General features: G+C 38.9%; 1 protein-coding gene across 1 annotated transcript in view; it reads left to right on the plus strand.

The window, feature by feature from the left end:
• Dync2h1 (dynein cytoplasmic 2 heavy chain 1) overlaps positions 1-13,654 on the plus strand; it is a 185,863-nt gene that overhangs the window by 99,940 nt on the left and 72,269 nt on the right. The window contains exons 64-69 of the mRNA XM_051177788.1: positions 3,357-3,377; positions 4,452-4,550; positions 7,196-7,319; positions 10,913-11,076; positions 12,454-12,573; positions 13,043-13,177. Coding sequence (XP_051033745.1) covers positions 3,357-3,377; positions 4,452-4,550; positions 7,196-7,319; positions 10,913-11,076; positions 12,454-12,573; positions 13,043-13,177 — 663 coding nt within the window. The remainder of the gene's footprint in view (positions 1-3,356; positions 3,378-4,451; positions 4,551-7,195; positions 7,320-10,912; positions 11,077-12,453; positions 12,574-13,042; positions 13,178-13,654) is intronic.

Below are 13,654 nucleotides of genomic sequence, written 5' to 3' on the forward strand. Positions count from 1 at the left end.
CCTCTCTTAGTTCAATAAAATGGCAAATATATTGGTAACTACACTTGATTATCAACTGCTCAGTGTAATTTATTTTCAACTTAGTATAAGCTAAGATGGCCTTTTATGATGACAAAATACTCAAAGTTGAACTTTCTAGTAGTAATAGTTATATTATGGTGAACCCTGAATTACCTCATGCTCTTTCTTCCATAAATTTTGTAGTTCAGTTCAATTTACCACACAAAACTCTATAGTGAGAAAAATAAGTTTTGGGTTACACGTTAAATGAATGTCTGTACATTTTAGAAAATTGTTTCATGTATTATGTGTTCTTACAGTTGAAAATGCCTTCTTGGCAGTGAATATGAAACCTTCCTCCAAGCCATGTTTACAAACATCATAGACTAAAACTTCATTCCATTGTCCAGCGACAGTTTCATATGTGTACTTAGTGCATGCGTTTCCTCCATCTCCTCAGCCTCCGTCTCTCACTTGTCATCCCCATGACCCCCGACTGCTGCCTTCTCACATCCATGCCTTTTTGCTTTGTTTTATGACTTGATGAACACATCGTAAACTTCAAATGAAGTTTGGTTTTGTCATTAACTTGATGTACCTTTCACAGTTTTTGCATTTGTTTATCGAGTGTGTGTGTGTGTGTGTGTGTGTGTGTGTGCGTGTGTGCATGTGTGTGTGTGTGTGTGTTTACATACTTGGAGGTTAGAAGACTTTGTGCAGGAGTTGTCTCCCCTTCTTTTGTGTGATCGGGCTTGGGGACCAGTGCCTTCACTTGAGCTGCCCTTGCTGGCCCATACAAAGTGCATACTAACTTTCCTCCTGGGTGATGGGAATTCATTTTCGGTTATACTTTTCAACACCAGTATTCTCTCTCCTTTATGTAACCTTTTATCCTGAACATAAATCTTTTTCTTTTCTCCACTTTAGTATCTTACCCCCGCCCAGTGTGTGTGTGTGTGTGTGTGTGTGTGTGTGTGTTCCTCTTTAGGTAGCATGAAGTATTTTATATGATTCTTTGTTTGGATCCTTTTTATTCCTCTAATTGGTTTTGTTTTATTAGATCTATTAATTGCTGTCCATACTTCAGTCCAGGTGTGTTGCCTGGAAGAGGGTTACTGACTACAAATTGAATGGTTTTAATTTAATATAATTTCACTGTTTTTTATTTGATTTTGAACAGTTTGTTGTCTTCTCTTGTTCTGACATGAACATCTGGAGCTCCAGTTGCTTTTGTAGCTAAGATGCTGTGTCAGGTGTTGCCCTGCATCGTGTTCTGTCGTGTTACACCCTGTACATTTCTGTCATGCGTGTCATAGTTATGGTCCCCCTTCAAGGTTTTGGACTCATATTCTTCTCATTTCCGTTATCAAATAAGTGATAATTTGCAAATGTTAGTAAGTCTGGCATAGTGGCACACTTATGCTGTCCTAGCCTGAAAGATTAACACACTTATGCTGTCCTAGCCTGAAAGATTAAAGCAGGAGGATTTTGAGGAGTCCAAAGTCATCATAGGGTTACATATACATAGTGAAATGGTATCTCAAAAACCCAAAGCAAAACAAAACATAAGCAGTTGCCCCCAAGAGCTATGATGGTTAACGTATTATTTCCTAAGAATGAGCTGGTAAGCCTTTAGCAAACATGTTTATGAGAAAATATGTGTATATGTCCTAATAACTGAAAAGACAACTTTGTCTTCAGAATTGGGTTTCATAATCAATATGCGAACTTGCTTTTGAGCTTAATTTTATTAATAAGCATATATTTAAATTTCATTTAATATTGACAATTTCTTTTGGATATCTAGGCACACTCCTTAATACTCTATCACCCCAATCCTCAAATCACTTGGAAAATAGATTAGGATGAACTTGTCATTATGGTCAACATTATAATCTAAGTCCATTATATGTTAGTTCTGAAATATGTGGCAGTGGTTGGGGAACACATGTTTAGTAATATCTATGAACATACTAGGTGAGGTTTGTAAAATGGATTCTCTAAGGATTGATTCCTCAAATCTATTTTACCAAGGCTGGCCTTGAATTTAGTATGCAGCTGATCTTTCTGACTGCACTTGACAATCCTAGTATTATGTATAGGCCTATGTCAACATGCTTGGTCCCCTGTCTTAAGGTGTAGATAGATTTGGTCACATTTAGCTTGTCTCAACCTTTCAGTAACATTGGCTTTTACTGACTTCACATTGACCTATTTCAGTTTGTTTCCAGCTTCAAAATCTGTCCTTCCCTCGGCTACCCGCTCTACAGCCTGTTAATCTTCTGAAAGGATCCAGATGAGCCACTTGTTTAGCTTTACTGTGCAGGGACAGGTGACCCGTCTCTGACTATGACCCTATCAGATACCCCAGGAGTATCTCCACACTCATGACCCATTTCTTGTCTTTAAGAGATAGCAAGAGCTTAGCCCAGTGATGCCAGGTATAGACCTGGGACTTCTTGTTACTGTCTCCTTAATTGTTCGTTTAATTATTCTCCAGTCTTACTAAATAGTGTTTTAGATATCTCTAGAACTTAAATTTGCTTCTGTGGCTTCATTTTGTACCTAAAGAAATGTACTGTGCCAGCCAGCATCTGCCCCTTTGTGTTGCTTGCTTCCTAGTCTTGGAGTACTGTTCGTAAAATGTTAATATTCATGTATGTCAATGACTGACCATTGCCTGAATTTTAAAATCTCCATTACATGGCCTATGAGACGCGGCATGGAAAGGTCTTCTTGATCAGGCAGTCCTTACTAACTCTTGTATCTGCCATGTTAAATGCATAATCTTTGCCCACGTTTTCCAACTTTAGCTCTGCCAGTCTGCTGGAGTTGTCCCAAAGCTCCAAGCTCTGTAGCCTCTTTTGCATCATGAGAGTAGCTCCTTTACTTCGATAGTATTTCTTGACTTGATTTGTCTTGCTTTTCCTACTGCAACTCCATGTTGTTTCCCGTGTATCTTACGTACTTTCTGATGATGCAGTTTTCATTTTTTGCTTCTTAACTGGCTATGAAGTCACTGGAGGTAAGGAACCACATCGCCGTCATTTCTGGACTCCTTGTCCTGTATTCCTGTGGTCGTTAACCTAGCATGGTAGGTGAATGAATGAAGAAATGGAAGCTCATCATTCTTAATCCGCTACAGTGTGTCAAGTGTCATTTTAGCTGCATTTTATCATGGAACACAGAGATAAAATGTGTCTTAAAGAATTTGTCTAAAGTTCTATGAAAATGTATATATAAGAAGGAAATCAACTTTTAGGTTTGTTTAGATTTGTTACATTTACTTTTACTAAAATGAGATGCTTAAAAATATCCCCTCTTTTTTTTTTTTTTTTTTTTCCTGACTGCATCAGATCATTGGTTTGAAATCATGGGTAAGAACTCTTTCAGTTTTAAAAGTGGTGCTGTTGCGAGTGTGACAGAATCTACCAGAACTGTGAAACGTTTACTACAGGATGTTAGCATAAAGCCAGATCTAAACCCATAGTAACACTGAAGAGGCCATTTGCTAGGCATCTCATAGAGAGGTTTCCTGACGCAGATGCCTGGGGATGGTCATCCAGTGGGTTGTGGGAGGAGTGTGGCGGAGGGCATTCCTTGTCTGTGGAGTGCTGAGACCCACAGTGCAGCTGTTGGAAACTCCAGCATATATTTATTGTCCCCACATCCTGAACAGTGCTGGGGATGCCACGGAAGTTACAGCTATGTTCATGGTGAACCCAGTCTACACGGAAGTTACAGATATGTTCATGGTGAACCCAGTCTACACGGAAGTTACAGATATGTTCATGGTGAACCCAGCCTAGTTCTCAGTGTGTGTTCTCACTGCCCTGTGTGCTCTCCTGTCACTATATCAGTTGTGTTCTTCAAGTGAGAAAATAAGAAAAACTGAGATGGCTCAGTGGTTAATCACCGACCGCTGTTCCAGAGGACCTGGGTTCAATTCCCAGCACCCACACATGGTGGCTCACAGCTGTCTGTAACTTCAGTTCCGGGAGACCTGACACTCTCACTCAGACATCCATGAGGCAAAACGTTAATGCACATAAAATAAAAATAAATAAGTAGACAAATAAAAATATTGTGTAGGTAATCTATATTTTATGTTTTCATCTGCTCAGTGCTTTAGAGCTTACCAGTGTAACTTTGCCTAAAGGAGTTCCTAGTTCTTTAGACACTGATGGGAAGCCTGTTGAGTTTCCCTTGAAGGAAATTTGCAGAGGATGCTCACTTAATTGCAGCTTGATTGAATTATGTACTGCTTATTCGTATTAATCTATCTAAGTGGCTGTTGGCAGAGATACAAGCCATACCATCTTTTCCACCTTTGTCTTGATTAGAGTCGCCTTCCACAAAGACACAGAAAGGCTCATTTTACAATTTTTAGGAATGCATTTCTGTTTACATAAAAATTCACCATTACTTAAAAGATTCTTTTCCCCCACTAGAGCCGTGTGTGCCCGTTTCTGATAGACCCATCTTCCCAGGCAACAGAGTGGCTAAAGACACATCTGAAAGACTCACGTTTGGAAGTTATTAACCAGCAGGTATGCACTGCTTATAATTTAGGTCCTGACGGCAGGCAGAGCAACAGCGCGTGCAGCTCGGGGTGTAAAGTGAGAAAACACAGGCAGGGTGAGCTACCCGCAGTGATCCTCACGGAGATCGGGAGGAAGAAGGGTGGTCCTCCTGGTTGCAAGCCTGTCAACTCTAGCACCGGGGAAAACACACTGTTTTTTGTGCTAGCGACCCGTCTGAGCCCTGGGAGTTTTAACAGTGAGTAGGCTTAGCTTCTCCTCCTCGTTAGAGGAGATTGAAGACACAGACCTCTACATGTGCCGTGACTAATGACAAATGCAGGGTGTCAGGGTGTTACAGAATTGCTCAGTGTGCAGAGGAAAAGGCCTCCTGATTTTATGTGTCTTGTGTCCTGTCCTGACCAGCAGTTTTCACATGCCCTAAGAGATGAGGCTTGTCCAGGAAGCTGTGGCTGCTGTGCTTTGTCTGTCGGTGACCCCGCCCCCCCAATTTGCTTTACTAAGGAAATTATTGTTGTCTTCATCAGCTTTCTAAGGATCAACATTTGATTCGCTTTTATAGCTATTCGGGGGGTATTTGAAAAACTACTTCTAAACTTTACTTTTCTTATTCTTATAGAGGTGTCTGTCTCAGTTGTATGTGGTAGTAATAACTGAAATTCGGTAATATATAACATAGCCATTTGTTATGTACCAGTTAGAATATGTCTTGAGAAATGAATTCTTGGGTAGTTCTCCAGCATGAACATTGAATGCATCCCTGCATCTGACAATGTAGCCTACCATATACCTGGCTGCTAGCACAAGCTCTGGCTTCCAGGCCATAGGCCTGTGCAGCAGGGTATTGTACTGAGCCCTATACCAGGATAGTAGCAGTGCATGGCATTATTTAACTCACCTAAACAAGGGATGGGTAGAGAATAAACATAAATGATGAAATAAATAAATATATACCGGCAGGGTGTGTACAGTGGCAGCCAGCAGCATGCATGGGTGAGGTGGTACGTGTCTGGGTGTGACAGTCCAGGACAGTTCCGGGCATGCCCAGTTTGCAGTTAGCTTTGTTTTTATGTAAGTAGAAGGAATACGTTGTTTAAATATTGCTAGAACACAGCATTGTGAATCTGTAAGTCAGGTGTATACTCAAGCATTAGGACTGCGGACCATCAGTGTGCTGTACTTACAGGCAGCTCCAGTCACCTCGACTGGCTTACCCCAGAGCCACCGTAGTTTGTGAACTGTGCTGATACGCTGTGATACTCGTGGTATCACCGACTGTTGTGCATATGGTCTGCTGTTGACTGAATAGTGGGCATTTTATCATTCTACTCTGCTTTCACATATGAAATATTATTTTCATTTTTCTCCACTTGGAGTCCTGGAATAATGTTTAAATCTACTTTTGCTAGACAAAAAGCTTAAAATTCTTGATTGATTATAAAATTTTATCTAATATTCCTTTTACAATATTCTTTTTTTTGTTTTGTTTTTCAAGACAAGGTTTCTCTAGCTTTGGAGGCTGTCCTGGAACTAGCTCTGTAGAGCAGGCTGGTCTCAAACTCACAGAGATCAGCCTGCCTCTGCCCAAGTGCTGGGATTAAAGGTGTGCACCACCAACACCTGGCTCAATCTTTTTTTATAAAGACAAATTTACAGGAATTCTTCTTTTTGTTAATCTAGATGGTTTTATTATTAATTCTATACTTAAAGAAAAACACTTAAAGAAAAAATAACTCCATGAATTAAAAAAATCAAACACCATTACGTATGTTACCTCATGAAAAGTCCTATAAAATATTTTTGCTAAAGAAAATCATGCCAAAATACCCCCAGGATAAGGAAAACAATCACTAATATTAGTAAATTAAATACAGTAATATGGGCTGGAGAGATGGCTCAGCAGCGGTCTGGAAGAGCACAGTCAGTTCAATACCCAGCAACCATATGATTGCTCACAACCACCTGTAATGAGATCTGGCGCCCTCTTCTGGCATGCAGGCATATATGCAGACAGAACATTCCAAATTATGGCCAGTTATTTTAATACCTCCAAACTAATATAAGTATCATTGTTTTTTTTAAACTTGGAGCACAGTGAAGTGGTTCCTTTGACTAGGTGGCCATTTATTGCAGATAGAGGGTACAATTTTACTTTTGTAGCAACTTGTAAGTGTAGTAGAAACTCGACGGGAAGCTTTTATATTATGGCAGACTTGAGGACTTGCTCTTTAGTTGGTATACAGTTGCTTCCAGGATGAATGCTCTAGAAATCTAGAAATTATTTTTATAATTCACAGTACTATACTAGACACTTAGGATTTCATGGGGAAGGAAGGAAGAGCTTGTGCCATTTGGTTTTTTTGTCACAATAATTCTTAAAGCATTATTTTTCTTATGTGTCTGCTTAAATTACAAATTTAAGGTAATGATTTCAAGGTAATTTATTCATCTAAAATGATTTATTACTAAATATTTTGTAACTGGAAAACAACCATGAATAATTTTGATTGATGCTATAGATAATAGGCTTAAAAACTTGAAACTGTTTCTGTTAGTGTCTTCACTCATTGTTTATAAGGCCTTTGTAAGCACTGAAATAAGGAACCTGTATGTGTGTTTTTGTTTTCATTTTTGTTTTTTTTTAATTAACACAGGACAGCAACTTTATCACAGCTCTTGAGTTGGCAGTGCGTTTTGGGAAAACACTTATTATACAAGAGATGGATGGGGTGGAGCCTGTTCTTTATCCACTGTTGAGACGAGATCTGGTTGCTCAAGGTAAGTGTTTTTGAGCTACTTGAGTACCAGTTTTTAACACCAAGCACAGGCTCGCAAGTGTCCTCTTCTGTTAGAGCCACATAAGACCTGCTGGTGTTTGTGGGGCAGAGCACACACTGTGACCGTCTGTTGTCCTTGCGGGTTTTGACAGTAATCGCTGTCCTTCGGGACGCTCATTAGAGACACTGGAATTTTCACTCAGGGTAGCGATGTAAGCATGCTCTTCCTGCTCAAAGTGAAAAAGGAAGCAGGCATTTAGCACCCACGACATGCACAAACAGTTTGAGCACACCCAGTCACTCTTACTAGTTCTGAGAACCGTGAGAATTTTCTTGAAGCCCTTGGTCCCAGATGCTGCTCATAGACTACTTTGGCCAGCAGGCCATTCTGAAGATGTCTGAGCCTCTTCACAGATGCTGTGGACAACTTTTAGGAAATGCTCATGAGGCCCTTGCCTGACCTGACACTGTATGAGATGCACAGGTGACTTTTCTCGGCAAACAGTGAGTCAGCCCTGGGATGTCCAGTTGTTTAGTTGCCTGTACTTTATGCAGAGGACTTCCCGCGTTGTAGGTGCTTTGAATCTCACATTTTCCTGAAGTTACCGGAACTCTCTGCTCGTCATTCTGGATTTAGACTGAATCATCTTTCCCTCAGGAAGCATTTTTCAGTTTTGCCTTGCCAAATAACCCTGTATGCATGACATCAGGTTAATTTTCATAAGCGTTCCATTTATCCTTGAAATTTGTGCAAATTTTGCTCTTTATTAGTTTAATTTTCTTTGAAGATCAATTATGTCATATTGGATAAAGAATATGCGATGTTATTCTTTATCATTTTAGATTTACTTTGCTCAGTAAAATATTTGAAAGACAATTTTAACCTTGTCTCTTTTAAATTTGGTCCTTTCATTTCTGTTTAAGGATTTTGAATCTTTGTCATTATAAAATGTTCTATACATCCAGAAGTCTGTCAAGTTTGACCGTCTGATGCTACAGTGCTGTGCTATAGTTTTATGGACTGGTTGCTTTAAGTCAGTGTTCCCATTGCTATGACACACATCTGTAAAAATCAACTTAAAAATGCAAGATTTATTTTGACTCATGGTTTCTGAGGCTTGAGTCTGCCTTGGATGGCAGCATTGTCCCTGGGTTTATCGTGACACAGTGTACCCTGGAAGGGGGTGATTGAGCAGAGTAGTAACAGTGATGGAGGTGAGGAAGCAGGAGGTAACTAGGACCAGATACATTCCACAGTCACATGACCCTGTTCCTCTACAATGATGCCACTTTCTAGTTTTCCCACCGCACGGTCACCATGCACACAGTTTGATTCACCACCATTAGACTAAACTAAAGCATTGATCCCATTGATGTCCTCCTGATCTGTCTCCTCTGGAAATATTCTCATAGGTCACCTAAGTTTGCTTTATTTTTTTTTTTTTTCTAGGATGTCTCTCAATTGAGTTGACAGTGAAGGCCAACTATTACACTACTGTCTATATGGCTTCTACTTCTCTGTTCTTTTTAAATTATGTACGTTTTTAAAGCTAGTTTGTTACGAGATGTTTTCCTGCCAGCCTGGTCCCACGGCTGCGCCAGCCCCAAATAACACACAAGGATGTTGTATTAGATATAAAGCCACTGGCCTGTTAGTAGTCTTTCTTATAGGCTACTTATATATTAGCCCATTTCTATTAATCTAAGTATTTCCATGTAGTCTCATCTTACCAGAGAGAAGGCCCAGACCTCTTTTCTTCTCTTTTGGTCCTACGTTTTGAATCTCCTACCACATCTTTCAAATCCTCCTGGTTTCTTAGTCCTGCTTATATTGCTTTATTCATTAACCAATAAGAGAAGCATATTTACAGAATGACATCTCCCATCACAAGTTTTATTGTGAATGTTTATTAGCATGACAGTTTAAGGTATACGTGGTACAAGGGCAAATTAACATGTCTGTCCTTTTATACAGTTGATCTTTTTCACATGACAAGAACAGCTAAATGACTTCAGAATTCCAAATGTGATACACTTGTATTCATTATTACCCTCATGGTCTACATTTTCTTTCCAAACTTACCCATCTCACATATCTACTAATTTGGGTGCTTTAGTTACGTCTCACCATAGGAGATTTTGTACAGTAATTTCCATGTTTTGTCTGGCTCATTTTCTTTAATGCCCTCTAGGCTCATTTATGTAATGCCAAATTGCATTACTCCTTCATCATGACCACATAGCAACCCATTATGTTTACATACGGTGTTTTCATTACGTAACACCCAAGTAAAAGATACGTGCTTCAGAGCATGTATGAACACAGTGACCGAGTTCCTCTAAGTAGTTTTCACCTTCTAGTCCCTGCTTTCCAGTATAGCTTCCATGTCAAGAGCCCGCCGTTAGGTAAACCCTCCGATTACTCCAGAACTTTTGAACTATCACTTCCCCAAAGTCCAGCAGCTGATGACCAACATTTTCATGTGTGAGCCATTTTCAGACATTGCAGAGACAAACTATCACATGGTGGTTTTGTTTGTGGGTGTATACCTAGGAGAGGGACCCCTGGGCATTGTAGAGTTCTCGTTTTAATTTCCTTTTGTGCTGGGTCACCCATCTTCATTCAGTAGCTGGCTCTTTTTTGGCCTTGTCTTTTGTGTAGTGATATGCTCTCAGAGCTGATGCAATGATGCAGTGCAGTGCTTCCCATTTCCATTTACCTGATGATCAGTAATGCTGCACAGTCATCATTCCCTGTTGGCCATTTTAACCTCGTCTTTGGAGAAATGTTACTCAGGTCCTATTCCAGTTTAAACTGGGCTATCTACTTTTGTGCTATTTATTTATAAGACTTTATAAATTTTGGATATTGTCTGTAAAATAGTTTGCAAGTATGTTTCCCCAGTCTCCTTGTCCTCTTTTGATCTTTCTGTGGATAACAGAAAGCTTTGTAACTACTCATGTTTATATTCTTAGACTTTTATGTCTAAAGTAGTAGTATAATAAATAAATACCTTTAAACTAAATAATTTAGAAATTTGGGATGATACATGATTAAAAGTATCTACTTTTGATATCTATAAACAAATATTTCAGGAAAAACACTGGAGTATGATACATACAGTTAATATCAAAGCCATACACATTATAAGTAGGTAACCCATTGGTACCTCTGTGTCCTAGGATCATTTTAATGTCATTTTCCCTATGTAACAGCTAATTGAATATTTAGCAGTTTGTTGAGCAGCCCAATTTTGATGTCTTTCACACTGCCTTAGAAATCTATTATCTCTGAGTCAGAGACTGCAAGAGGCTGTGTGATTCTGAGGGACTCAGGAATAGGGAAATCCCCCAAGGAAAGAGCCTGTGTTGGGTGTATATATGGTTAAAGTGTTTAACCTCTTTTTAGTAAAATGTTTTCATGGTTGTCTTTCAAAGTTAAGGAGGCTCACTGCCATATAGCTGTTTGTTAACATCTCCTGCAGAAATCTTGAAATCAGTTTTTAAAAAGTTACATAGAAGATTCATAGGATATACAGAAGATTCAAGCCAACGAATTATGTGTGTGTGTTTTTTTTTTTTTTTTTTTTATAGGACCTCGGTATGTGGTACAAATAGGTGACAAAATCATTGACTATAATGAAGATTTCCGCCTTTTCTTGTCAACAAGAAACCCGAACCCTTTCATCCCACCGGATGCCGCATCCATTGTGACTGAGGTGAACTTTACCACCACCAGAAGTGGACTTCGAGGGCAGGTGTGTGGGCAGGATGTGCCGCTACATACTTACAGAGCCGTGTGTGCTATGAATGAATTTGTTAAGATAGTTATGATTGGATTTGGGTCTTGAAAATATACTTGGAAGTAAAGCATTTAGGTCCCTTATTAGAGTTGTACTTTCGATGCTAACTTCATACTGTGTTCCTTTAATATAATTCACTTTACACTCTGCTCCTGATAACATTTGGTAAAAATTATAAGGTATGTAATTTGTAGAGATAAAGTTCAGTTTTTATAATTCCAGTTAAGGACCTGGCAGTGGTTTCAGTCCCAGCACTGGGGAGGCAGAGTCAGCCAGATCTCTGTGAGTTCGAGGCCAGCCTGATTACAGAGAGTTCCAAGACAGCCAGGGCTACACAGAGAGACCCTGTCGTGAAAAACCATAAAAATAAGTAAATAAATAAAATTCCAGTTAAGAAAGCTGAAGACTGCAGTCATTTAAAGTATTCATGGAGGCAGTGGGTTCTGATTCTTGAGCCAGGATTTTTCTTTACAAGATTTTTCAGTTAACTTTTGAGATTGTGTTATATCATTTCCCTCCTTTCTTTTTCCCTGCAAACCCTCTTTCAAAATCATGTTGACTAGTGTTAACCCCTGGGGCCCACGTGTCTTTGAGCTCATTTGCCTGTATGCTGCTAGTTACAGTTTGTAATGAATGTTTGAGACTAAAAATGATTTTTAAAGTTTATATACTTTATTTATTTGTTACTTTTAAAAAGTATATTCTTAGCTTTTCCTCTTGAAGGAAATGTGTGTGTTAATTCTTGAGAACTATCACTTTTCCCACTCATTTAACAGTTTTCATCTTCTTTTTCTAACTTGTGCATCTGTGTAATTTTATTTTATTTTGTTGAAATTTAAAAGCTGCTATTTCAAAATATTCTTATATCACAAGGCCCCCATATTTGTTTGTGAATTACCTCTAGCGAAGTCATTTTACCATATAGATCTGAGGATCAGACTCCGTTCATTAGTCTTGGTGGCAGGTGCCTTCACCCAATAAGCCCCTTCAATGGCCCCAATAATGTAATATTTTAATATGTCTTATATTTAAGTAAATGCTTACCAGTAGCTAATACTAGTTCCATAGTTTTTATATTTTAAACAACTTTAGAATGACATTTTTCAGACTTAGTGAATAGTGTGATTTGTACTTACTTGACGTGGCACTGATTGCTTTCGGCATCATCTTTTCTTGTCAGGTACGGATGTGGAAGTGTCTTATACTTAATTAGGAAGAATCGAATGATGTCACAGTACTTGTGGGCTTGCCCATTTCCAAGGCCTGGTTAGAAGTTTTATGCTGTCTTAAAGCTCACGTCTGGAATTACTTACATTGTTTTTCTTTTTTAAGCTTTTAGCTTTAACCATTCAGCATGAAAAACCCGATCTAGAAGAACAGAAAACAAAGCTACTACAACAGGAAGAAGATAAGAAAATACAGCTAGCCAGGCTGGAGGAGTCTCTGTTGGAGGTGATGAGCTTTCAGAGCTGCTTTCATACACTGCCTTCTTTATCAAGTACAAGCCACGAGTGTCTGTAAGACACAGGTGTATCTTCACAATGCTTGTGACTTTTCCAGAGTCACAACTCTAGGAGAAAACAGGGATCTCTCTCTCTCTCAGAATAGAGATACCTGAAGCACTTATAATTAAGACAAGTTGCTCTAAATTAATTTTATTGCATTGTTTCATTATTCATTATATACATGGCATCTCAAAGGGCATTAAAATTAGCATGAAATCATGACTGGACATATAACTGTATTACCTTTGGTTATTGTATTAATAAGTATAAAACATGCAGTTATTTGATATAGGAAAGCTAAGTAGTGGCAGAATTTTTTAAAGTATATATTTATTGCATTAGTTGTTAATATCATTCTATGCTTCATTTACTTATCTTAATATTATAATAACTTTTATTATTAATTTCTTCTGCAGACACTCGCCACATCTCAAGGCAATATTTTGGAAAATAAGGATCTGATTGAATCTTTGAATCAGACTAAAGCAAGCAGTGCTCTTATTCAAGACTCCCTTAAAGAATCTTACAAACTCCAGATTTCCCTTGATCAAGTAATTATTTCCTTTGCTGTGATTTTATGTCAGCTTTTCTTAAATATTTGTAGAACATAAACAGTCGGGTCTTCAGGGGAATGTTTTGTGAAAAATGGAAGTCATTCAAAAGTAGCAGAGCCTGGGTTGTGATTCCTGCTTTAGGGAGGTAGTTAAGATGTCACTCACAGTAATAAAGTCAGCTGCTCTGTCTACCCTGGTGGCTCCTACGTCATATGCCACCTTGTTACTTATAGTAGAGATGTGCTATGAGATGAAGTTGAAAGTGAATGTTTTGAAAAGGGGTGTGAGAGAACTCTTTGCCATTTGTGTCACTCAGCATTCTGTGACTTTAGTGGACACCTGTGACGAATCAGCTTATGACAAAAGGTTCATTTGTGCCCTCATTTGGGGGTGTTTCATCTTAAGGTCAGTTACTCAGTGCTTTGGGAGCTGTGGCAAGGCAGCCTGCCATGATCGAAAGATTTGGCAAACCTC

The sequence above is a fragment of the Phodopus roborovskii genome, unplaced genomic scaffold (genome assembly GCF_943737965.1).
Source record: "Phodopus roborovskii unplaced genomic scaffold, PHOROB, whole genome shotgun sequence".
Lineage (NCBI taxonomy): Eukaryota > Metazoa > Chordata > Mammalia > Rodentia > Cricetidae > Phodopus > Phodopus roborovskii.